The sequence below is a fragment of the Schistocerca serialis genome, chromosome 9, assembly GCF_023864345.2.
Source record: "Schistocerca serialis cubense isolate TAMUIC-IGC-003099 chromosome 9, iqSchSeri2.2, whole genome shotgun sequence".
Classification (NCBI taxonomy): Eukaryota; Metazoa; Arthropoda; class Insecta; order Orthoptera; family Acrididae; genus Schistocerca; species Schistocerca serialis.
The window spans coordinates 478,955,405-478,983,172 of NC_064646.1; the positions used below are offsets into that span (position 1 = coordinate 478,955,405).

Consider the following 27,768-nt stretch of genomic DNA (forward strand, 5'->3'; position numbering starts at 1 on the left):
AACCAACCAACCAACTTCGTCACTATCAATCCTGAAGTTAAGTTTCTCGCTGTTCTCATTTATATTACTTCTCATTACCTTCGTCTTTCTTCGATTTACTCTCAATCCATACTGTATACTCATTAGACTGTTCATACCGTTCAGCAGATAATGTAATTCTTCTTCACTTTCACTCAGGATAGCACTGTCATCAGCGAATGACTGATATTGTCGCAGAAGAAACGGAGTAGCGCAGTCACCGTGTTGTAGTGGTTATGATACTAGACAGTTGCATGGGGGGGCCGTGAGTTGAAACCTCACCCGAACTGTACCGTTTTAATGTCTGCATTCGGTTCGAGTACATTCTAGAAGTATCTACAAATGTCAAGAATCATTGTACTGGAATGTTCTATAACTGTATATATACCGTGTGTGTTCTGCCTCGAGGCAGTTCGCTCCACGCTCTTGTATATGCAAGTGCTGAATAAACCTTCGTTAAGTGAAGTTAGTGTTTGTCATTTATCTAATTACACCTTCTTCTACTTATTCTTCTGGTAGAGGCGCTGGGTGTTGGAACTTGTGATAGCGCACATTATCGACGACACAGTGGCTCCCATCAGACCACGACAGAGCCGCCGTTTACGTGGCGAGAAACCCGAGTTCGAGCCACATTCAACAGATCAGGACAGAAGAAGAAGAGGACGTTACGATGATATGAACTGTGTGCCACCACATGAGAACCTTCCATCCAAGATCGAAACAAGTGGCTAAAGGTATGTGGGCGTATAGCCAAATTTAACAAATGGGTTGACACCGTGTGTCTGGTTAACGTATTTTTCTACTTGGAGGGCACTGCCAAGCAATGGTATGAGAAGAACGAGGAGAAGTTCGCAAGCTGGGAAGTATTCCAGGCGGAACTGCATATGTATTTCGGTGACACACAACGACAGAAGTGCAAGGCTGAAGATAAATTAAAGTGCAGGGCACAGCGTCCAGTAGAAACTACAGCATCCTACTTTCAAGACGTCTTGGAGTTGTGTAAAATAGTGGATCCTAGAATGAAGGAGGAAGATAAGGTTTCACATCGCATGAAGTGTGTTGTGGAGGACATTTATCAAGCCCTACTCCTGAAGGAGGTTTCGACAGCAGGCGACTTCGTAAAATGGTGCCAGTATGTCGAGACAATGCATGAAAAAAGAATTACACGCAAGAAGTTTTAACAGCTTCCAAACGTTGTATCGATATCTGTGTTGGAGGAAGGAACTGATTTCACAAGTGTTCTGCGTCAGATAGTGAGAGAGGAAGTTCAGAAGGCACTTGGATTGCACGGCGAACATAAAACCGAGACGATTCAAGAGGTCATAAGGGAGGAAGTGGAACAGACATTGAAACCAACCGCTCGTCCTTCATTTCGCTACAAAATGGTGAAAAAGTCGAGATCCAGGCTGAGTTACGTTCCTACAACGCCGCATGAGGATCTGGAGGACCCAGAATAACCAACCAGTATGTTTCCAATGCGGAAGACCGGGACATGTGGTGCGCTATTGTCGAGAAAGGCGGCGGATATTTGATGACGTCCAAGCCAGAAGACGGCAGACAGATCTTAGGCGACGCCAACTCCAGGGCGACGAAGATGAACAAGAAGATGTGGGTGCAGGAATACGTAGGTCACCATCGCCGCAAGCTAGCCGCTAGAGAGGACGCTCCCCAACAAGCCGATCAAGGTATCCATCGCCGTTTAGAAGCTCCAGCCGATCACCTAGCCGCCTCAACCTGGAAAACTAAAGGGTACGACCTTCCTTGGAGGTGAGGCCACCGAAGAGAAAAATCCTCCGCCTTCGATCACTGCAAAAATGATAGGAAACTATGTCGATATACTCATGGATACGACCGACTGGGCCAAGCTCTTGTGGACTCTGGAGCATCATATTCAGTCATTTCGGAGGAGTACCGTCGCCAGTTGCCGAAAACCGTATTCGTCGACAGCAAAACATCTCTGCTGAAAGTGGCCAGTAGGAAACATGTAAAATCTACAGGATGATGTGTCTATCGTGTGGGTATAAGTGGCCATACAAAGCCCTTAGAATTCATCGTCTTACAAAAGTGAAGTCATGTCGTCATTCTCGGATGGGACTTTTTAAAAGCTTTAAAAGCAATTATAGATTGTGGTCGCTCGAAGATTATACTGCACGAGATGAGATACTGTGGACAAGAAGACGCACATCCGAGTGTGTGGAGACTGTGTGTGCTGGATGAATTGATGATTCCTGCAATCAATGCTAAAAAGGTAACTGTCATGTGTCACGCCATGCATCAATCCATGGCTCTTGTAGTGGAATGTGAGGGAAGCACACCACTGAAGAATAACTTGGTCGTCCGAGCCTCTATCGTCTCGTTTAAGAACGGATTCGGTGGATAGTTAACTGTTGCCGAGAACCGCAGATCCTTCAAAGACGCATGTGCGTAGCAAAGGCTGAGCCGCTAATTGAAGAACAGCTGATCGTCATAGAAACCTCCCATGCCGAGTCTGTGGGAGAAATTGGCGCTACCACTACAAGATCTTCTAGCTCGACTATCGCCAGATCTCGCTAAGGAACAACAGAAGCAGCTACTTTTCATTCTTCGAGTCCTCTGAATGCTTCAATCCACAGGTGAAGAGCAAATTAGACAAATCGACGGTGAAGCACCGGATTAGCACTGGAGACCATCAACCAATAAGCCAGAGAGCATACCATTTGTCAGCAACGGAACGTCGAATAATTCGCGACGAGAAAATTATGAAGAATGACATCATTCAGCCTTCGCAGAGCTCATGGTCGTCACCAGTGGTTGTCATCAGGAAGAAGGATGGCAGTTGGCGCTTGTGTGTTGATTGTCTGAAGGGGGCTAAGTTTCTCTCAACCATAGACAAGAACTCGGGATACTGGCAAATCGAAGTAGATGAGGCTGATCGTGAGAAAACTGCATTCGTCACGCCAGAGGGACTGTGTGAGTTTAAGGTAACGTCGTTTGGTTTGTATAATGCACCAGCAACTTTTGAACAGATGATGGATAATCTTCTAAGTCACCTGAAGTGGACGATGTCTTTGTTATTTAGATGACATTATAGTGTTCACAGAGACATTTGACGAACACGTAAAAAGACTAAGGGCCGTTCTTAAGAGTCTCCAACAAGGCAGACTGAAACTTAACCAAAGGAAGTGTCTCTTTAGAGCAAAAGAAATCAAAATACTTGGACACCTTGTGTCAAACGAAGGTGTGCAGCCAGATCCAGAAAAGGTGAGATCTATAACGGAATTTCCTGTTCCTAAACAAATTAGAGATGTGAGAAGCTTCCTCGTATTGTGTTCTTATTGCCATCGTTTTATCAAAGGCTTTTGTATCAAAGCCAGGCAACTCCAAGAGTTGTTAAAAGCCGATGCTAAATTTATATGGGGAGGTGCTCAACAAGATTCTTTAGATGTGCTGCGTAAAGCTCTGACGACTGACCCTGTACTGGTCTGTATGGTGAGATAGCACCTACAGAACTACACACAGATGCCAGTGCGTATGGGATCGGTGCTGTTGTGGTGCAAATTTCGGATGGAAAAGAGAAGGTTATACCCTTTGCTTCTAGAGCACTTGCAAAAGCCGAGAGAAACTACTCAACTACAGAAAGAGGATGTCTTGCTGTGATATGGGCCTTGTGCAGTATTCTATGGAAGGCCATTCACAGTGGTTACAGACCATCATTCACTTTGTTGGTTGACAGGTGCTAAGGATCCAACAGGACGACTCGCCAGGTGGGCACTACGTCTTCAAGAGTATGACATTACCATAGAGCACAAAAGTGGAAGAAAACACCAAGATGCCAACTCTCAAGAAACTCTGTGCAACACCATCAAAACTTTGAGGATAGTGATTGTCTCGCTGCACTCCAGGATCTCTGTGCTGAGCAGAAAAAGGACGCCAAGATATCTCAAATTATGCTTGCCTTAAAACGGTCAGAGGATGTGAAATGCCTCTGAGCACTATGCGACTTAACTTCTGAGGCCATCAGTCGCCTAGAATTTAGAACTAATTAAACCTAACTAACCTAAGGACATCACACACATCCATACCAGAGGCAGGATTCGAACCTGCGACCGTAGTGGTCTCTCGGTTCCAGACTATAGCGCCTAGAACCGCACGGCAGAGGATGTGAAAGGACAATTTAAGGTAATTAATGGGTTACTTCGCAAGAAAAACTTTGGTCCGTTTTGATTCTTAAACACTTGCGCTTAGATGTTCTATAGAAATTCCACGACGCACCTGAGCCCAGACATTCAGGATTTATTAAGACATACGATAGGATCCGCAAGCGGTTTTTCTGGCCGGGTTTACTTAGGAGTGTCCGTCACTATGTGTGGCACTGTAGAGAGTGCCAGAGGAGAAAGGCAGTTCCTCAAAAACCACCTGGCCGACTCATACCAATTCCACCAGCCGAAACACCTGTCCAGCGTGTTGCGATTGACCTCCTCGGACGATTTCCAACGTTTCTAGTGGCAATAGATGGATTATTGTTTGCACTTATTATCTGACACGCTAGGCCATTACAAAATCCGTGAAAACAGCCGAAGCATTCGAGGTAGCCAAATTCATCGTGGAAGAGATTGTATTAAAAAAACACAGTGCCCCAAGGTCGTTGAGGGAATGTTTTTCAATCGAATCTTGTGACAGAGATAAACCGTCGGCTCAATATTACTCATCACATGACGAATGCCTACTATCCGCAAACTAAATGGCTTACTGAACGCCTTAATAAGACCTTGGCCGACATGCTATCAATGTTCGTCAGTGTTGAGCAGAGCAACTGGGATGAGGTGCTACCTTTCGTGACGTTTGCCTACAACACCGCCAAACAAGACACCGCAGGATTTACGCCATTTTGCTGGTGCATGCACGTGAGGCGACTACGACGATGGACACTGTGTTTCCGTTACATCCTGATGACGTGGACGACGACTACATCGGCCAGGTGTTAACCAGAGCTGAGGAGGATCGGCAGTTTGCTCGACTCCGCACGCTGCAGGCTCAATGAAACGATCGCTGGAGGTATGGCGCGAGCCACCGGCCTGTTGTCTACCGTCATGGTGACCTCGTCTGGATCTTCACTCCCGTTCGGAAGGTTGGTCTCAGGCTCCTCAGGCGCTGCCTTCGACCTTTTAAGGTTGTAAAACGGTTGTCTGATGTTACTTATGAAGTTGAAGATTTGGACCTAAACACAAGACGACGGAAGATCAGAGATGCGGTCCACGTCCTTCGAATGAAGCTCTATAAGGATCCTGCAACCCAGGGTAAATTCGAAGGTCCAGCGACATGACGAAGAGCGTAGCGGCAAAGGAAGTTCTATGAAGATCACCGCCAGGGTGAACATCAGTCATCGGGAGTTGAAGTATGCAGGACCGATGACTCGTTCCCGGACTAGGAGGATGTAACACCGAGACGCTGTTCTCTTAAGGAGAGAGCAATGTCGCAGAAGAAGCTCAGCAGCCCAATCACCGTGGTGTAGTGCTTATGATACTACACTGTTGCGGGGAGGGTCGAGAGTTCATAACTCACCTCAACTATAAAATTTTAATTTTTCTATGCTGCTCGAGTACGTTCTAGAAGTATATAAAAATTACAAGAATCATTGTACTGGAATGTTCTGTAACTGTATATGTACCGTATGTGGTCTGGCCGGAGTACGTTCACTACACGCTCTTGCATGTGCAAGTGCTGAATAAACCTTCGTTAAGTGAAGTTAGTGTTCGTCATTCATCTAATCACACCTCCTTCTACGTGACTATATCCTTTTTTAATTCCACTCCTGATTTTTTCTTTTATTTCCATCATTGCTTCCTCGATGTACAGATTGAACAGTAGAGGCAAAAGGCTGCATCCTTGTCTTACATCGTTTTTAATACGAGCACTTAGTTCTTGGTCGTCCACTCTTTATTATTCCTTCTTGATTGTTGTACATTTTGTATATGAGCCGTCTCTCCCTATAGCTTACCCCTACTTTTTTTAGAATTTCGAACATCTTCCACCATTTACATTGTCGAACGCTTTTTCCAGGTCGACAAATCCTATGAACGTGTCTTGATTTTTCTTTAGTCTTGCCTCCGTTATTAACCGCAACGTCAGAATTGCCTCTCTCGTTCCTTCACTTTTCCTAAAGCTAAACTGATCGTCATCTAGCACATCCTTAATTTTCTTTTCCATTCTTCTGTTCATTATTCTTGTAAGCAACTTGGATGCATGAGCTGTTAAGCTGATTGTGCGATAATTCCCGCACTTGTCAGCTCTTGCCGTCTTTTTCCAAAGTCAGATGGTATGTCGCCAGACTCATACAATCTACACACCAAAGTGAATAGTCGCTTCGTTGCCACTTCCCCTAATCATTTTAGAAATTCTGATGGAATGTTATCCATCCCTTCTGCCTTATATGACCGTAAGTGCTCCAAAGCTCTTTTAATTTCTGATTCTAATACTGTACCCTCTATCTCTTCTAAATCGACTCCTGTTTTTTTCTTCTATCACCTCCTACTTATTTCATTCCTCAGTGACTTGTATTTCTGTATTCCTGAGGTTCTTGGAACATTTTTGCACTTCCTCCTTTCATCTCTCAATTGAAGTACTTCTTCTGTTACCCGTGGTTTCTTCATAGTTACCTTCTTTGTACCTATGCTTTCCTTTCCAGCTTCTGTTATAGCCCTTTTAAGAAATGTTCATTCCTCTTCAACTGTACTGGCTACTGAGCTATTCCTTATTGCTCTATCTATAGCCTTAGAGAACTTCAGCCTATCTTGTCTACATCTACATCTACATCCATACTCTGCAAGCCACTTGACGGTGTGTGGTGGAGGTTACCTTGAGTACCTCTATCGGTTCTCCCTTCTATTCTAGTCTCGAATTGTTCGTGTTCCTTAATAATTCCGTATCCCACTTCATTGCATATTGATTCTTCCTGACTAATGTCTTAAATTTCAGCCTATTCTTCATCTCTACTATATTGTGATCTCAGCCTATATCTGCTCCTAGGTACGCCTTACAACCTAGCATCTGATTTCGGAATCTCTGTGTGACCGTGATGTAATTTAACTGAAATCTTCCAGTATCAACCGGCATTTTCCAAGTATACCTCCTCCTCTTGTGATTCTTGAACAGAGTATTCGCTATTACTACATGAAACTCAATTAGTCTTCCTCCTCTCTCATTCCTTGTCCCAAGCCCATATTCTCCTTTAAATTTTTCTTCTACTCCTTCCCCTACAACTACATTCCAATAATCAATGACGTGATTATTAGATTTTCATCCCCCCTTACATACTGTATTACCCTTACAATGTCCTCATACACTTTCTCTGTCTCTTCATCTTCAGCTTGCGATGTAGGCACATATACCTGAACTATCGTTGTCGGTGTTGGTTTGCTGTCGATTCTGATAAGAACGACCCTGTCACTGAGCTGTTCACAGAAATACACCCTCTGCCCTACCTTCCTATTCATAGCGGGTCCTACTCCTGCTGCTGTTGATGTTACCCGATACTCATCTGACCAGAAATCCTAGTCTTCTTTCCACTTCACTTCACTGACCCCTACTACATCTAGATCGAGCCTTTGTATTTCCCTTTCAGATTTTCTTGTTTCCCTACCACGTTCGAGCTTCTGACATTCCACGCCTCGACTCGTAGAACGTTATCCTTCCATTGACTATATTTTTCTCATGGTAACCTCCCTCTTGGCAGTCCCCTCCCAGACTATTCCGGAATCTTCAGTTACAGAGCACATGTCCTGTGGATACACGTTACGTGTCTTTAACGCAGTGGTTTCGATTGCCTTCTGCATCCCCATGCCGTTGATCATTGCTGATTCTTGCGACTTTAGGGGCAGTTACCCACCCCTAGGAGAAGAGAGTGCCCTGTCCGCTCCTCCGCCCTCTTTGACAAGGCCGTTGGCAGAATGAGGGTGACTTCTTATGCCGGAAGTCTTCAGCCGCCAGTGCTGATTATTAAGCAAAATTTAAGCAGCAGCGGGATTCCTAATACCGCCACAAAAAATACAGTATACTAAGTATAAAGAAAATAAAGAGCAAAACACAGCCAAACAGGCCCAAAACATTTAAACTCGGTGCTCCTTTGTATTCTTGCGCTGGCTGGGCTGCCACTACTTCTGCATTCTTTCCATTTCTACCCTCCATTAGTCAGCCATTTCATCCTCAAACAGATGTTCTGGTACCAATTGTAAAGGTGTGTCATTAGAAAGGTGTGGGCGAGTGGCTTGCTGCCCTATGTGGCAAGCGAAATAGGCACCTTCCTTGTTGCCAGAACCCTTTATTAAAAACCTTAAATAAACATACAGCATCATGTCTGCATCAGGCAGGCAGAAGATGGTGGGCGATGGCAATTGAACCCAAGCATGCTGGCCCAGGAGTACTGAAGCAAGTTTAGCTCGTAGCATACACCTTTTGCCACCTTTACTCTGTGGTGCTCGGCTGCTGGCTATGTGTTGTGGCCACTAAATAACTGGATTGGTGATGCAAAACATTTTACTGATAATCAGTGGCAATACAAAACACATCACCTCGAAAATACTCACCTTGCCAATTCTTACAATGCTCCATACGAATTTTCCATGACAGGGCTAGAAGTCTGCTTCTGTCAGCTTGTTGAGAAGCTCCATCACTTTTGCTTTACTCAATTCCACACTGTCAAATACATTGATCAGCAAGAAGATTATGACCACCTTTGTAACAACCAGTATGTCCACATTGGCACTGATAACAGTGGCAGTGCATCACGGCTTGAAAGCAATGAAAATGAGGCCTTCGTAGGTCGCTGGAAGGAGTTGGCACCATAGCTGCACACACAAGCCATCTAAGTCCGGTAAATTCTGGGGAGGGGGGCGATGACCTCTGAAGCAAAATTCAGTCATATCTCAGATGTTTACGATGAGATTCAGACCTGGCGAGTTGCATGGCCAGCACATCAACTGGAAGTCGCTACTACGTTCCTCGAACAACTCCATCACACTCCTGGTCTCGTGACATGGCCCATTATCTTGCTGCAAAATGTCTCTGCCGTCAGGAATCGTGATCGTATCGTAATGAAGGGTGTGCCTCCCCTTGGCCGTCATGGTGCCTAGCACGAGTTTGACTGGACCCATGAATGCCCACGTGAATATTCCCCAGAACATAAATGAGCCACCATCAGCTTGTCTGTTTCCCACAATACAGGTGTCAAGATGTTCCTCTGAAGATGACACATTCTCGCGCTCCCATCGGCACGATGAAGAACGTGTCGGGATTCATCAGACCATGCAACGCTCTGCCACTGTGTCGAAGTCCATTGCCGATGCTGACGTGCCCATTTCAGCCATAGTTGACAATGTCATGAGTGTTTGCTGCACTTCTACTGTGCGCGGCATTGAAGTCTCAGCTCCTCCAAAGCTCGTCGCCTCTCCTGTTTTGAAAGTCTATGCAGCAAATGACGTCTGACATCTGTAATGAGGGTTGGCCGGCCGGTCTCATGACTCTTGGACGTGGATTCACTTGATTTCGCCACGTGTTGAAGAAACCAACCACAGATTCCGAAATGTCATTCCTCTCCAGGTGACACTGTTATCGCCTACATGGGCTTATATCGATAGTACGTCGGCGGTCGTAATGTTCTGGTGATCAGTGTACCGTCCCTGTAACCGCTGATTTGACATTAGCAAAGGAAAAAATGGCTTAGGGGCAAAGTGGGGTGAATATGGTGGGCGGCGCAAGACAGCAATGATGTGTTTCGCAAAGATTGCCTTTACGGCTTTCATTAATAGTCACTGTTTCATTAATTACCTTACACTTACAGCTACGGTTTAATTGTATGTGAAACTTCCCCTTTGAAAATTAAGAATGACAGTGCTGGAAAAAGTCTTACGTTACTTGATTTTCAAACAGCTGAGCTGAAGGCACTAACTACTGATAGGTGTAGTTATCAAATGAAAGATTTTGATAGAGAACAAACAATCTAGTTACCTTAATTGTGTTCAAAAGTCATATATATTTGTGACATCCAATTAAACAAATTTCCTTTTTCTGACGGACAGACGTCCTCTCAAAACTGTGGCATCTCTCTCCCCACATCCACCACTGCTGGCGGCTCACCTCCAACTGCCCAAAGCTACGCGCTGTTCACATACAACTGCCCAACGCTACATTCGAATATTCCAACAATGAGTCCAACCAGCCACAGATTGTACACAGCCCAGCGATTTTCATACAGAGCGCTAGGTGGCGTCACCAACATAAAAACCTAAACAGCCTACTTACATATGTCGTACTGGAATATTTCGTTTTATAGATACGATTTTATTCTGAAACTCTTTACTGGCTTTTACACAATTGTGTGTTTTACTTTGCCAGGCTAGAAGCTTCACTTTATTACTGTTTGCACTTTTTATGTGGACTTTATTCCACGTATTGTACATCGGTCGTGTTTTATTGTCAGACGCTCCTTTTGCCATGTGAAGTAATTTTAATTAATGACTACGCATACTGCATTTTAACTACTGCATTTGCGATACTGGTTATTCATCTACCGTAGCTATTGTTCCTTCTGCTCGCATCAGTTATTTGTATAAATATCAGACACATCCTCATTATCACCAGCATTTACTGTGTACCTACACGCATAATTTGACGTTGATACATACATCACAATATTTTATGGTATGTGCGGCTCGTATACATGGCTGTTACTCGCGTAAATACATTTTATTTTTTATATAGCACCAGGCCTTTCATGGATTTAGCGTCAGCAAATTGAATTTAGTTTGTTACACCCTGTTTTTGTTTGTAACCGATCGGAAGATGGCAGCAGCTGAACCCGGTAATGGAAGTGTAAAAGTCTGTGTGATTAAGACGAACCTGTAAAATAAAGCTTCTAATTTTACAGTAAACGTTAGTTTTTCAATCAATAAGAAATTGTGAAAAACATATCATAAATTCTTTGAAAATGAAGCAATTAATGACCTTTGTGAGTGATTTGCCATACGGGATCCGTGCCAAAAACTTTCCAAGCACTAAAAATTTTATATGTATACCAGAGCAAACAACCTGGATTTACTTCTCCAAAAACATCTTTTTAGAGGTATTTTTGTGAATTAAAATAAATGTAAACAGCGTCCAGTTCTATTACAATTACAATACATTTGTTGAGTGTGATACAAATATAGATTATGAAATTCATATTAGGACCAAATTTGTGAGCCTCTCGAATTACTGTCGCTTCCGTACTGAAACGAGAACGACGCAGGTTCAGTCATTGTTGCTGTGGTCGGTATCTCCTGTGCAAGCCTCTTCACTGCCTATCTACTGCAGCCCACGTCCACTTGAACGTGCCTACTATATTCAAGGCTTTATCTCTGTCTACAATTTGCACACTACTTCCCCTGCCCTCTGTTCCCCGCTTTCCCAAACTGACAATTTCTTGATGATTCACACTGTGTCATATCAACCAGTACCCTATTTTCGTCAACTTAAAGGAGTCTTGTCACCAATTCGCTGTACGTACTCATTAGTTACTCCATCAACACACATAACAAATTTATAAAGCTTCTGTTCTGTTCTTGGCTGAACTATTTAGCATGCAGATTTCACTTAAGGGCAAGACCACGCACCACACAAATAGCTCAAAGAAGACTGCCTAGTATTCAAATTTATATTCGGTGTTTACACATTTGTTTTTTCTTTTTCTAAAACATTTCTCCTTCTGCCAGTCCTATTTTATTTCTTCTGAACTTCGACCTCCATTAATTCATTTGCTGTCCAAACAGCAAAACACGACTAATAATTTTAGTCACCCATTTCCTAATTTTTATTTCGTCAGCATAGCCTGGTTTAATTCGAATATATTCCATGGCTTATCTTTTATTTTTGTTGACATTGCTTTCATATCCTTCTTGCAAGACACTAATCACCAACTTTAACTGCTCTTCGAGGTACTTACCTGTCTCTGACAGAATAACAAAGCCGTCTGCTAATGTGAAACGTCTTTGACCTTTTCTGTAACCGACTTTCCGAACTTCTCCTTGGTTTCTGCTCAGTGTTCCAGCTGAATAAAGCTGAGGATAGCCTACAACCCTGTGTCACTCCCTTCTCAACTACTGCTCCCGTTTCATGTTCTTCGAAACATATAGCTGCAATCTGGCTTCTGTACAAGTAGAGAATAACCCTTCCCTAATGTATTTTCAGAACTTCAGAGAAGGTACTCAAGTATGTAGCGTTTTCTGATTCCATGTCCCCTTTTTATAGGAAGAAATATCTCCAATGGTTGCCGTGGCAAGACAGGATGTGCGTTCGGATTCCCGAGTGCCAAAGTGGTATGCCGGCCGGTCGGTGCTGGTGACAGGGGCCACCGGCTTCCTGGGGATGGTCACCGTGGAGAAGCTGCTGCGATCCTGCCCTGACATTGGCACTATCTACATGCTGGTGAGGCCAAAGCGTGGACGGGACCCCCAAGAGAGGTTAGAAGAATATGTGTCCAGTGTGGTGAGTGTCCCTGTTGTTTTGATGTACTACACAGGTGAACCAAAACTTTATAAACACTCCCCAGTGGAATACTGACATTTCAATACTGATTGACATGGCTTTGTGGGAACATGACGCATTAAAGAAGGTTCAGAGGCTGAACAGAGACGAATGGAGAATCATTCTAGTGATGATACAGGTCACAAATGGGGAAATCCAAGGAGGTAGAGCTTTATGGCCTCCTGTCTGGGAACGAACACCTCAGAAACAGCGAAACTTTTGGGCGGCTCACATTGAATAAAGGTGAAGCATCTGCCGATTAATGGGTAACAAATATTCGAAATCTCCTGAAACTTATCTTTCTCGGGATCATACAGTTCAGATTGCAATTGCTACTCACGTTTTCATATTCATGTTGCTTGCAATTTAACCGTCAGTTCATTTCAAACTTCGTCCAAAACAAACATAATTGTGATGTTGTCGCCATTTTGGTCTAGCTATGCCGGCCCACAAAGTATTTCATCAATAACACACCCGACATTCATCATCAGTGGCAGCGAGGAAAAGTCAAGCATTGATTATGGACACTCCTATCGCTGCTCAGCTATCAAGCGTGGCTCAGACCGGTGTTCTAATATAATTACTGCTTTTGGAATGCTGTTAACTGTGCTTGTACCGTCGGTATTATTATTTATAGTAGCTGTAAGATACATTTATCACCTTTGACACCGCATTGCACCGGTTATGCCCACAATGAATACGATTAATGTAAATTCCGCCACTCTCAGCTCACATTAAAAGCCAGAAGACAGACAACGTAAGTGAGGGAACTGTAAACAGAATGGGAATAGGAAGACGTGTTGTTGGTCAGAGAATTAGGAGAGCCAGAGGGAGAAGTGGACATGCCAATAAATACTGGAGAGGAGGAAGTTCACATAGGGCATACAGTCAAGGTAGATATGACCACAGCCATGAGGGTCCATGTTGATGTGGGACGGTTTTATGGAATAAACAGCAGATTTTGAGAAGATTATAGAATAATTAATCAGAAATCAAATGGACAGAAGAGAAACTGAAATCAGTGGAACTCTTCTGACGCCATGTTACATAGTTTTGAGTGTTACACCATTCTAGGTAGAAAGATTGGAAAGTCTGTACTGGTACACTGTCATATCAGACTAATTCGTTTTTGGAAAAAGTTTCTTTGCACATACCATTAACATGGGCTTTTATTGTATTGTGCCTACTTGTATAAAATTTTGTTTTAATATAATGGCAATCGTTTTCGTCAGTTTTAGAAATGAATGCAGAAGTGTCATTTTGTCCCGCCAGTATACCCGGATGACAGTGAATGTGAAGCAAGATGACAATATTAAAAGCATTGGATACACTATTCCTATTACAAATTGTAAGACAGTACATTAATTGAATACATATTGATATGAATTTCTCAACGTACAGTATGTAATGCAAGAATCATCATATTGAAAATTAACAGAACATAATATTTGAAAAAAAAGTCACACATAAATTTTGCTCCTTCGGAGACTGATCTGGCATTTGGAACACTCCCTCCAGGCTTCTGGTGTAAAATCTAATAACATGCATTCACTGCTCATCACATTATTTGAAAGATTTCAGATTTTGCTTTAAATCGTCTTGTCCTTTGTTATCAACCAATATCTGTTCCGTAGTTGTGCTTCTTGAAAATTCTGCACTTTACCGTCTCTTCGTGCATCGCAATTTGTTGACCAGAGGCTCCCAAATTTTTTGCGATGTAATAATATATATTTTACTGAACCCTAAAGAAGCTGAACCATGTTTTGTGTTAACTCTTTCATTATAACCATTTAATGAACATCATACAAAATTGCGTACATTATACACTATTGACTTCTACAACAACATACGAAGCGCCACATAACACAGGATTACACTGTATTGATTCCACTGTAAATGAATAAAATTGTTTCCCTTTAGTAGGAGGTACGAAGCGTTCTTTGTTTTAATTTTTACCAACTGTTTAATGCCAGGCTTGATAGAAGATAGTTGAAGACGCTTGTTATGTTTAATATCCAGTCTATGGGGCTAATTTGTATTTGTAGCTGCATACGCTGAAAATTCCAATCCACACCAATGTAGTACCGCAAATGGAAGAAGAACAGTCACAGCTTGTGTGGGAAGTCGTGGGGAAATCATCAAGTGACATTGTTTTGAATAATGATTACACGCTTGAATATGATGTCATTTCTTAAGGGGCTCCGGAACGCCCTATACTTGCAATGTTAAAATAACGCTTATAAATTACATCTTTCCTCACAAAGTATTTGAGGTAGGAAGTTGAACTTTTTACAGATTATTTATTGGAATATGGGCTACAACTTAACACAAGGATTTTACAAAATTTTAGTTCAGTTATTAAAGATGATTTTTTTTTTCAATTGTAATGAAAATTCACAACATTTTTTTGCAATTTTTTTATTTATATATTCAAAAATATACAGTTTTTTGGAAAAAGGCTGTGTTAAATTATGCAGAAGGTACTGTGTAACATTTACTGAAAGTTTGAAACAAATATGTTTGGAAGATCCTTAGAAAACATGTAATTAGTATGAGAAAATAAAAGTTTTGGGAATCGAGCGACAAAAATTGGATTAAGTTTTTAGTGCATTCCAGGTCCATAGGATGGATTATCTTCATCCTCTGCAAACTCCTCCTCCAGCTTCCTTTTGTTCCTCCTCCTGTTTACTCTTGCTTGTATTTCTATACTCTTTACAGCCCTGTCTGCAGCCCGAAGGCGTTCCTTGTCTAAAGCAAGCATCGCTCGTTGTTGTGTTCGTAGAATTTGCTACCATTTTCTTCAGTTGCAGTTACTGCAACACTGTTCCAAAAGGTGGTCATGTATGAACACTTATCACATTTCAGTTGTATTTCACTAGCAAGTCCTACGTGCTTTATTATGGAGAGTTCCAGACCAACTTCACTACAATGAATACATCTTACACAGTTTCAAAAATTCCTTTGAGAACCGACATATCAAATATTTCATTCACATCCGATTCGCCCATAAAACATTCATAGTTTTCACTCATTGAACCAAGCTTCTTCTGTGAAGTATTTTCTTTCCCACTTTGACTGCTATGGGCAGGTGTACTTGAGAGGTTAGGTTCACTCACTTGGTTATCGTCTTTATTGTTTACAGTAATAACACATACCTTTGGCTTTCCAACATTTCTCCTTTTCTTAAAAGCCTTCAGAGGATTTCTAAAACTTTACTTTTACTCATTATTATACTTCAACAAAACAGAGACTCAAGAAACAGAATTAATTACGAATATTTTCGAGATAACGACAGAGTAAATAAACATGAAACAATCGATAATCACACCAGCGATATATATTGAACCATCACAGGTTAGCCACAACACATACTTTATCTCACATCACTAAAATGTACCTGATGAACACGGGCGTTAATAATAACACCATTTGACAGCAGTTTAACAGCGCCACAGTGGGTCACGCTCATGTAGAGCACATTTGAAAAAAAATTTAAAAATAGTTGTAGTCTTCGGAATTGAATAAATTATATATCTATTACAAGGTAATAGTCTGCAGATTCAGAAAACACAAAAAAGTAAAAATTGAACTTTTCATGATTTTGAGCCTTTCCGGAGCCCCTTAAAAAGATTCTGCAAATTCTGTACGATAATTTATTTTCACTTCTGCTCTTCAGGAAAATAAGTTTCAAAACATGCTCAGCTATCATAGAGACATAAGACCAATTCTTCAAGTATTTTATCTAATAACTCTGATGTCTCACTAACGAACACAGTCGGTATTATAAAGTTTCCTAATGGTATATTACCAACACTAATGATCCAAGGATCTGTCTTTTAAGGTAGCTATTTTATTAGTAGTACTATTGAAAACTGTTGTGTGTTTTATACGTGAAGATGGATTTACAAGTAATTCATTAACTTTTCCAAAGAGAGCAACCAACAAACTTAGCCTGAACTACCAACGTACATCAGTCAAATGATCATTTAAATTGGAAGAAATGTCAGTCATAGAAGCTTGTAATTAAGCTCTTAGTTCGAATAATATTGCTAAGATCTTAGCTCGAGATATCGAAGTGACCTCAATGTCGGTAGTGGGTCTTTATGATTGCTCCCATAATCTTCTTATAATTCTGAAAACTATCAGTACTGGAGAAAGTGTGATTTAATGTAACTGATTATTTTTACTGATTCACAGAGAAACGATTTTAGATTTGGCAGAATATTCTTTATCACGGACTCTTGCCTGTAGCAGCGGCGCTTTACTTTTTGTTGGAGATACCGCTCCAGCTGTTTTACCAGTCATTTACCTTGCCTCGATCATAGAGATACAATCGTTCCAGTCGTGATGATTTATTTCAAATAAATAGTTAACCATGTCAACATACTTCTTTCCCGTAATTGCAGTTGGACGAAGTGCGCAGATAAGCATGTTTTCTCCATATGAACGTTTATATAGATATCGCAAAATTATTAGGAAGATGGCCAGTGCAGCAATATAAGTCGACTCATCTATTTTCAAGACGAATTATTGGGGTGAAGGAGGCCAGCTAATTCTTTTTTGATGTGGTCTGGATTCTGCTGTCTCACCAACGAACAGGATCAGTATTATAAACATTTCTATTTCTCTATTGAAAGAGGGTTGTCCGAAATTGATACGGTATAGAGATACTTTGCAGATCTTTCGTGCGCTATGTCTGCCAGAGATGGTTTTATTAAATTCTCAGCGACAGTGTGTGCATCGCCCACTTGTGCAAGGCGATAGCCGACCAAATGTGATGCCTCCATGGCTTTTGTATTCACAGTATGGGTCACAGACGCCATACTTTTTTACATCTTAATAATTGTTCTTTCTCTTGTATAAAAAAGTACTTCGTTATTTTCTAAGGATTCGGCGATTACAGTTTCCAAATATCAGTCTTCTTAGCAGATACCATGGAACTGCGTGTAAACATATAGCAAACTGCAGGAAGGAGAGCTGTTAGAATCAACAAACTCGAGACTGGTGTAAGATTTCTTATATTCTCGTTTTTTTTCACTTTTAGTGAGTCGTTAGATATCTTACTGCGTGAAATCGTGGAGCCTGAAGTCGTTACATCACCTTTTTGAAAGTCGTGGTCTTGCGGTTGATGTATCACCTAGGCGAAATACCCGTGACCTTTAAATGCAAGATTTTGTTGCTGCACCTTAAAGCCAATACTGCATTCCATCCTTCAAAATTAACAGCTTAATTTTGCAATATGACAACATAGAATAATATCGCAGAAAACTGCGAATATTAAAACTGCACTCAGTAACAAACACGAATCGAATATATTGTAGTCCAAGAGCGGTGAGCGGATTCGCTGTGCCGAATTGTACTGTACGTTGCAGTCGAAAACTTGAGTCGGAAGTGTCCTCTGTTCTGCGCGGCGCAGTTCATATAGTGCCGGGAGAGGAGGGGACGGGAGGCTGGATTACGAAATTCACGCAGTTTGAGGTGTTAATGGATGAGAGAGCATAGAGGATTATTTACAGTGTGTGTAGATGAGACAGTGCGCAGCGAGAGAAAGAGAGAGAGAGAGAGAGAGAGAGAGGCAGAGAAGGAGAGAACGTCAGCACAGACCGCTGGATGTCTGTGTGTGTAGTGGCGAGTATTGAGTCACCATGTAGCCACTTGTACAAGTTAAATTCTTCTGGTTGCAGTTTTTCGGAGTAGCATCGTTATACGCTCATTTTCGGCTACTACGCACTGTGCATATATATTTATGTATGTTCCACATCTCCTGCTAAAGCACTGGTTGGATGTCAACAAAACTTGCTACAAGTAACACTTACTGTCCGGCAAGAACCCGTGTGGGGCTAAGAACCGTCTACTCTCAATGAGTGAAAACTTAGTGTACCTCAAGACGCGCAAATATCCAGACTACATTCATCCATTATTTCAGAATGAGACAACAAACCTTACGCATAATTTCAAACCTATGCGAGAAATTTTCTAGCTGATACCCTCACAAAATGGTAAAAGGAAACAAGTTTAGCGCTGACTACATTTTCGCTGTACTTGCTGTAAAGCCGCCACACCAGGCACGATCTTTTAATTTGCAGCTGACTCCATTTCCAACTGATACATAGTTTAGGAGATATGACGTCTTAAAATTGATCTGCTTGAAAACGAAACTGCAGGGTGAATTTCGCTAGCAATGCAGGAGAAATATGTGTGCAAATAAGTGTGAAATATGTTACATATATGTGTAATATATATGTACAAGCGCGTACTCGTGAAAATCCATGCATAAAATACCACTCCTAAACCCCTGGATCGATTTCATCCAAACTTAGCGCTCATATTGCTTATACTATCTGAAACGAAATACTGGGGGATAGCGGTGATAACGTGGATAGTGGCTGTGGGAGGTGAAGAAGGACAGCTAGAAAGGGGGAAAGAGAAAATGGACACAGACATGGGGGAAGGAGATAAACTGAGAGGTGGGATTAGAAATTTGAAAGAAGGGGAAGGGGACGAGATTGACAGAGAGACGGTGGAGAAAACAGTGACACAGTGAGAGGAGCAGGAGATAGAGACAGGTGAGGAGGAAATGGACAGAGAAAGAAAGAGAAGGAGATGGACAGAGAGAGGGGCAAGGGAAGATGGACATAGTGGTCAGGGAGGAGGAGGAGGTAGACAGAGATGGGGGTGGGTGGAGGCGGGTAAAGAGAGGGGAAAGGAGGAGAGATAAATATAAATACACACCCAGACAACTCTGGGCACTCAGCTAGTAACATTTACAAAACCAACATTGGTGTAATATTTATGACAGTTGTTTTTGTCAGTGTATGCCAAGACTTGATGTACTTTGTTCTTTGGGTTGAAATTATTTTGGTGGAGCTATCGCAGAGGCCTAGAGGAGCCCTAGGCTTTGGAGAGCACACTCTGAGTGCCTCGCCCAGTAATGGTGTTACCTAAAAGTAGGAGCATGAACTAAGTGATCAGTGCCTGGAACGTCACATTATCTCCATATTCCATACTTAGGTTTAAAATGTTACTCTGATTGCTTCCCTTCAACTTCTTCACTTTTGTTTATAACGATGGTTTTGGTTCTTCCAACATTTATTTGTTTCCTCTCCTATTCAACTCTTCCATCCACTGACATCTTGTTTCAAGTTTTGTTTTCTGAAGGCTGCTATCACCAAGTCTTCTTCAAGGGAACGCTGCTAACTTCAACGGGGTTCGACTGCTGCAACATATTTCCGCCCATGAATCCGTAATTCACAGCTCTTGGGTAGATCCTGCAATTTGCATGAAAGCACGTAAAAGACCTGTAAAATGCCTCGCTACGTTCCTCTATAGACATCTAGGGTTCAGCCGTTGGGACTGTGTCACATGCATGTTTCATGAAGCCGCATGAAAGATCTTGCTTTCTTCTCGAGTAGATATTGATTGTCCATCCTAAGCATGAAGATGAATTCTTGGCTGATTTTGTGTGGGAGAAAGCTTATGTACCCTTCTTTTAATTGTGTTCAATCTTATTCCTCAATCTAGTGAACTTACTCAACCTAGACCTTTTCAGCTACTAACAATGGTGAAATGTCTCTATAGTTGCCATACTCATTGTAATCCCCTCTTCCCATACTACCTCTCTTAAACGGTTTTCTTTCTCTTCAACTATTTTGAATAGCGGTTTACTTGCAAAGATTTTAAGCATTTGTATTTTGGTGCCACGTTTTTTTTTTTTTAAAAAACAAAAAAGCTTCTTAATAATCATCTTCTTATCGCCTGGTTCTGTTTGAGTTCGGACATCAAACGCTGCCGTCCTGCACACATATATTTCTGCCAATCGGTTCGCTTCCATAGCGTTGGTTTCATAAATGGCGAAGTAATTCAATTTAACGATAATTCATCTGCAATGTAGTGGTTAACTTAATCGTTCTTTGTAAAGTATAGGAGCAGGAGATGGAGCTCTGAGCTTTTCTGGAATGGTTCTCGGAATATCACACATTCCTTAAAGGATAAAGGCACAGAGGACACTAGTACGATCAATTCTAAAGTGCATGACAACCGATTTAGAACGAAATCAGAGACATTCTGCTAGCATTATAACAGTTATCTGAGCTAACAGTTTCACAGAGCGGTAGTCACGGCGCTGGGTTGTGAATACAATGCATATTTCATTTAGTACACTGTTCAGAAGTACGTGTGTCGTGCGCTAGTGGAGAGGGTGTCCCTGTCACGATCGCCGGGACCTCGAACCTCTGCATCGGCAGACGGGTGTCGTAGTTGTTTTTAAGGAAAACTGAAGGCTCTAAGTATTAGACTTAAATATGTGAAAATTTAATGATAATTAAATGGACACCCTAGCTGTAAACAGGCGTTTATGTACTTCATTGGGGACATGTTGAAAAATGTGTGCCCCGACCGGGGCTCGAACCCGGGATCTCCTTCTTACATGGCAAACGCTCTATCCATCTTTTTTTTTTTTTTAGATGCTACCCATTTTTTTTAAGTAGGTCAGGGGGCAGAGTGGGCAGGGGTCGTACTTGGAGGCCTGGCCACGGTGTCCCCGTCTCCTGATAGGATAAGGGAGAGCCAGCAGGAAGGAAACATTGACATTGTAATTTTTTGTTTTCTTTAGTAACAATAATATTTTGTTTATTCATTTAATTTTAATGTCCCAAAAGAAAAATCATATATAAAAAAGAAGGGAAATAAATATAGGGCCGAAGTGACATCCTCGTCACTTCACTGCGAGTAAATCCTATCCCTCGAAACAACGTAAACCTGGGACTCCCCACCGCTTCGGGGGGTTATGAAACATGCTGCCTAGAAAGTTCGCAAAATGCGTTTTATATTTAGAGTGGCGTCGGTTGATATCGTGTTGTTACAGTAGATAATGCCAATAGTCCATGCCCGATATCAAGGTCCGCGAGAGCACGTAGTGCGATGCGTGTCCTCCAATCCATTGGATTGCCGATGTTTTGTGTGAGGGAAAAAAAACAGGGTCAGGGAAAAATAAAGCGTCCGTCGTGATCGTGGATTCGTCGGTGCGCCGGAGGAGGGCTATGATGCGTTGCGTCAGCCGCCAGACATCCTTTGCCTCACCGCACTGCAGAGAATGTTCGTCGGTGTCCTGCATGCCACATATAAGGCAGAGCGGGGAATCCACCATGCGAATGTCATACAATCGTTGGCGGTTGACTGTCTTTCGGTTGATTAATGTATACCATGACGATCGAGCTGCTGTGGTGAGGAGTGGTATATGGACAGCTCGCCAAATCTTTCGCCAGTTTCGTGTTGGGTATTTAAGTTCGACAACATTGTAGCCATGATGACGCCGCAAGTATCGATATATCTCACGGGTAGTTGGGATTCTGGTGGAAGGTATCTGTAACTGAACATAACTAAAATCAAGAAAAAATCGCGCGACGTGAGAAAACGAGGGCGAGATTGTGCCTACCGCCACCGGTGGTTCAAAGGACGTGGGAAGAAGCACATCCAGGATGGCCGACGTGATGGTGTGTTGCCGTTGATTCCAAGTTCGTAGCGTCGCTCGCAGGTATAGAGCTAGAGCCTTGTTCCGCACATCCGTGAGGTTAAGTCCTCCAGAATGGTGTGGGAGAGTTAAAGTCTCGTATTTGATCTTAAACAACATTCTTTGGCTGACATAGTATCCAAAGACCGCCATTAATCGGTCAGCAATACCATGTGGCATTGGCAGTACCTGTGCCAAGTGCGGCAGTCGCGAGGCCAGGTGAACATTAGTGTAGTCCATCCTTTGGAGCAGGTCGTGCGTTCGGAGTGAATTGTTGCGTATGTGCAGTCGGACGTTCTGGAGGAGACGTCGATAGCTCGCCGCCACTGATTGCCGTAGCGATCGGGTGAACAAGACACCTAAGCATCGCAAGATGTCCACCGTCGTAAACGGACTGCGCAGAGCGTCCAGCCCTCGACCGATGTGCATGATCTTGGTTTTATTCATGTTGACCCTGCTTCCCGCAGCTACTCCGTACGCAGTAAGAAGGGTAACCACCTGACTTACTTCGTTCTCCGACCGGACGAGTATCATCAAGTCGTCGGCGTATGCACGACACGTGAAGGAGCTCGCACGGAGTCGGACGCCTGTTAGAGTCCGTCTAAGAGTCTGCATCAATGGTTCGAGCGCTATTGTAAACAGTATCATTGACAAGGGACATCCTTGCCTAACTGAGCTGCAAATAGGAATCGTTCCTACCTCCCTGCAATTGACTCTCACCGTCGAAGAAGCGCCGCGAAGGAGGCGCATGAGGACGGTAATAAAATCCTGTGGTATCGCCATGCGTCGCATGGTCGAGTCAAGGAAATCATGGTTGATCCTGTCAAAGGCACGATCAAAATCCACCGATACGAACGCCGCTCGCATGCGACAAGCTTCCGTCAGGGAAATTACGTCACGGTATTCGCCGAGGATAGAATGTATGTTGCTCCGAACCCCTAGACAAGCCTGGTCTGGGGGTATTGTATTGGATATTACAGTCTTGAGCCTTGCCGCCAACATTCGCGCAAAGATCTTATAGTCAGTATTGAGCATCGTGAGCGGTCTAAATTGATGGGCGCTGACACTCGCTGACGATTTTGGTATTGGTATAAGTATTCCCGCCATGAACTGCGACGGAACGTCCGTGTCAGGGCTCAATAACTCATTATACATCAATACCAACTGGTACATCATTAAATCCGCAAATGCGCGGTAAAATTCGAGTGTCAACCCATCTGGCCCAGGGGATTTATGCACCGCACCCTTCGCGAGTGCGCCCCGGATGTCATCTTCCGTTAGGGTTCCAATAGCGCCTCTGCATCCGGACCATCCACCTCCGTTTGCATCTGTCACAAAATTTCTTCTCTTGTCCGATTGTCCGTCGGCGTCCCAGTGAAAAGGAGGCGGTAATGCTCCAGAAACTCAGCAGCAATGGCCTGTTGTGACGTCAAGGACCGACCATCGTCATCATGGAGGACTCTGATTAGGGATCGGCGATTACGCGCATGTCCCTTGGACACATGATGCATGCCAATACGTTCTCCATCGACGTTGTCCAAGCACCGAGCACGGATTGAAAGTCCCTGCAGTCGACGTCTCGTGATCGATAAAATGCAGGCATGAATGCGATGGACTTCTGCTTGACGCTCGGGCGATGGGGCCATGGAGGACAGGTCGCGGAGCACCATGTAGTAATAATCAAGTGTATCTCGGAGCCATTTCGCTTTTTCCTTGCCATACGTCATGAGAGCTCTTCGTATCGCCGGTTTTGCACACTGCAGCCACCACGAAAGAACCGTACGGTGCAGCGGCAGACGGCGAGTGCAAGTCTGCCATGTTTCTTCGATCCGCTGGCGACATTCGAGATCCACCAATAAGGAGGAATTAAGTTTCCAGGAACTACGACTCCGCCAGACCCGCTGCCGTGGGAGGGTTAACGCGCATAAATATGCAAGGTGATCCGTAAAAGCTGTGGGCCAACGTTCAGCAGCCAACACGTGATCTCTTAATCCGTCAGAAACATAAATCCGATCCAGCCTGCTCGCCGAGTGGCTAGTAAAATACGTGTAGCCCTCTCGCTGCCCATGGATCTTTTCCCACGTGTCCATAAGGGCCATCTCCCGGCAGATCGTGTTCAATGCGTGGCAGGAGCTGAAATTAGGAGTTTGATCCTTCGGTGTGAGTACACAGTTAAAATCCCCCCCTACCAAGATCTGGTCATACCTCCCATGGAATAGGGGGGCAATCTCCTCCGAGTAGAATCGTGCACGCGCCTGTCGATTATCAGATCCGGAGGGTGCATAGATGTTGACGATACGAATGCCGTTCACGGTCATAGCCAAACCCCGAGCCAAAGGAAGGTAATCGAGGTCACACATCGGAATCCCTTCCCGGACTAGTATCGCTGTGACACGTCCTCCATCTGGATTCGGCGCTAGGTAAGTGTTATATCCATGCACGTCGGGAAAAGCAGCATTGAAGGTTTCCCGCATCAGCAGAATACCAACGTCTGTGGCGTAAATCATGTCCCGGAGAAGTTGCATCTTTGCAAGCGAACGTGCGGTGTTAATGTTCACTGTGCCCACCTTATATGCTTGGTTCGTTGTCGTTGTCATGCTCGTGTCATGTCATTGAGAACTCCAAGGGCTTTAGTCCACTATTCGTGCTCAGAGGGGTGCTCGCCAACGGGCTGCCATCCTTTGTTGTCGTTCCGTGGTGTGCAGCCTGTAGGTGAGTGGTCATCATTTGGGGGTGGAAATTCCTGTATGTCTTCGACTGGTTCCGCCCAGTCGCAGTGGTCATCCATCCGAGAAACGTCCTCTGATGTATTTCGACGTGGCTGCCGGGACATTGGTGTCCCTGACTCCTTCGTCGGCAGCGCTGGGTCGTGTCAATGAAGAGGGACTATGTAAAAGGCAGGACATCCGGTCACCATCTGACGGAATCCTGTCAGCGTCCTCTAAAGGCACGTGTTCTGTGTCAGACAGTTCTTCGGCTAGGAGACCTTCCGTGTCCCCTAGTCTAGGAGGGGACGTGTCACCCGAACTATGGCGACGCTTTTTGCGACGCTTCGGCGATCGCTGTTTGCGTGCCCTGCCCTCTGCTGCCTCACTGTGTTCGTCGATCGTTCGTTGGTCCGTTGCCGGCGCCACTGTCTCGACCTCTGCTTCCACGTCGCGTGCTACATGTGAGTTTTCGGAAGGTTCCTCCCTCAACTGGCATGACGTGGGTGTAGGGACATTCTCCGAGTCACCTCCATGCTCCCGTAACTCGGTCTGCTCTTGCATAAACACGTCCTTGTCACGCTCCGAACTTGGCAACACCTCCCGGCGGGCCACCGACACGTACGTCATCGGCAGTTGCGTGGGAACTTCTCGCTGTGACGCTTCTCCATGTGGCAGTTGCACGACGCGGCGTTGTATGCACTCCGAGCGGATATGTCCTTCTCCACCACAGCCAGAACAGGTGCGTGGCTGGCCATCGTAGATCACAATAGCTCGACATCCGCCAATGTATAAATAAGACGGGATATGTTTAGTAAGGACGATCCGCACTTGTCGCACGCCGTTTAGCACAGGATAGGTACTAAAACTTGCCCAGCGTTCAGGCTTATGACTAAGTACCGTTCCATATGGTCGCAGCGATTCAGTAACCATCGATTCTGGCACCTCAAACGACAATTCATAGATCCGAATGACCCTCACACCCAGTCCTGAAGGAGCTACTGTTACATCGCTGATATGGCCATCAGAATGTCGAAATTTAGATCCTCTTTGAGCAGCGGAGAGAGTTCTTTCGCACGCAGCTTCATCGGTCATCTTTACGTACATTGTACTGCTTACAATGGACAGGTGTATTCCAATTATGTCTGCAGCAGGTAAACGAACTTCTTCCCTCAAGAAACGCTCTATTTCGAAAGCTTTGGGTCTGGCAAATTCGTTGTAGAACGTAAATTGAAGCGTAGTCTTTCGAAAATTGTGTGCTATGGCGATCGAGTCAGACAACAACTCGCGCGAGTACCGGCGGTGTAAACACTTCCTCGTCCACGCGCGCCCGTGGCCGGGACAGCAGGTCCGTGCCGCGCCACCGCCTAAAGCAGACTGTATATCATAAATGGCGAAGTAATTCAATTTAACGATAATTCATTTGCAATGTAGTGGTTAATCGTTCTTTGTAAAGTATAGGAGCAGGAGATGGAGCTCTGAGCTTTTCTGGAATGTTTCTCGGAATATCACACATTCCTTAAAGGATAAAAGGCACAGAGGACACTAGTACGATCAATTCTAAAGTGCATGACAACCAATTTAGAACGAAATCAGAGACATTCTGCTAGCATTATAACAGTTATCTGAGCTAACAGTTTCACAGAGCGGTAGTCACGGGTCTGGGTTGTGAATACAATGCATATTTCATTTAGTACACTGTTCAGAAGTACGTGTGTCGTGCGCTAGTGGAGAGGGTGTCCCTGTCACGATCGCCGGGACCTCGAAACTCTGCATCGGTAGACGCGTGTCGTAGTTGGTTTTTAGGAAAACTGAAGGCTCTAAGTATTAGAGCAATATGTGAAAATTTAATGATAATTAAATGGACACCCTAGCTGCAAACAGGCGTTTATGTACTTCATTGGGGACATGTTGAAAAATGTGTGCCCTGCCCGGGGCTCGAACCTGGGATCTCCTGCTCACAGGGCAAACGCTCTATCCATCTGTGCCACCGCGGGCACAGACGATAGTGCGTCTGCAGGGACTTATCCCTTGCACGCTCCCCGTGAGATCCACATTCCCAACATGTCCACACCACTACATTCGTAGTGCGCGTAATAGATGTATGCCCATCATACTCATTACTCGTGGGAGAGTATGACGGGCAAACATCTATTAGGCGCACTACGAATGTAGTGGTGTGGACATGTTGGGAATGTGGATCTCACGGGGAGCGTACAACGGATAAGTCCCTGCAGACGCATTATCCTCTGTGCCCGCCGTGGCTGAGCTGGATAGAGCGTTTGCTATGTAAGCAGGAGATTCCAGGTTCGAGCCCCGGTCGGGGCACACATTTTTCAACATGTCCGCAATGAAGTACATAAACGCCTGTTTGCAGCTAGGGTGTCCATTTAATTATAATTTCATTTCTAGCGAAGCTGCATGGTCATCCACGGTAACTGTTCTTTCGGGAACAGAAACTACCGTCATATATATGTGAAAATTTGTATAACGCTTCACTTCATCATAAAAATAATAACTACATGACCCCATTAAGCAACTTCTAATAGTTTTCGAGTAATTTACTGAAAAGTAAATCTGGAACAAAAACGTTCTTATTTCTGGTAGACTAAGTATCTGTTATATTAATGCTAGAAAGTTTTGGTTACAGCACGTCATGAAACCAATTAAATAATATATCTATAGCTAGTTTTAGGACCTTGATGTTAATAACAACCAATACAAAGTCTCTTAAAGTTGTAGTTCAGAGGTCTTGTTCTAGTGTCAGTTCCGTTCTACCTCGTGATGGCTGGGTGTTGTGTGCTGTCCTTAGGTTAGTTAGGTTTAAGTAGTTCTAAGTTCTAGGGGACTTATGACCACAGCAGTTGAGTCCCATAGTGCTCAGAGCCATTTGAACCATTTTTTTTAGTTCCGTTCTGAAAATTCTAGAAGGCAAAGTTTTAATGCACGAGAGCTAAAACATTTTCTGTGATTGTAACCATTTTATCTACATTAATGAGAAAA

The 27,768-nt window shown here is 43.7% G+C and overlaps 1 protein-coding gene across 3 annotated transcripts in view; it reads left to right on the top strand.

Moving 5' to 3' along the window:
- LOC126418730 (fatty acyl-CoA reductase 1-like) overlaps positions 1 to 27,768 on the top strand; it is a 498,968-nt gene that overhangs the window by 385,344 nt on the left and 85,856 nt on the right. For 2 of the 3 annotated variants that reach the window (XM_050085640.1, XM_050085639.1), the window contains exon 2: positions 12,277 to 12,513. The exons of the other annotated variant lie outside the window; for it this stretch is intronic. In XM_050085640.1, coding sequence (XP_049941597.1) covers positions 12,292 to 12,513 — 222 coding nt within the window. In that variant the 5' untranslated portion in view covers positions 12,277 to 12,291. The remainder of the gene's footprint in view (positions 1 to 12,276; positions 12,514 to 27,768) is intronic. 3 annotated transcript variants of the gene reach the window in all.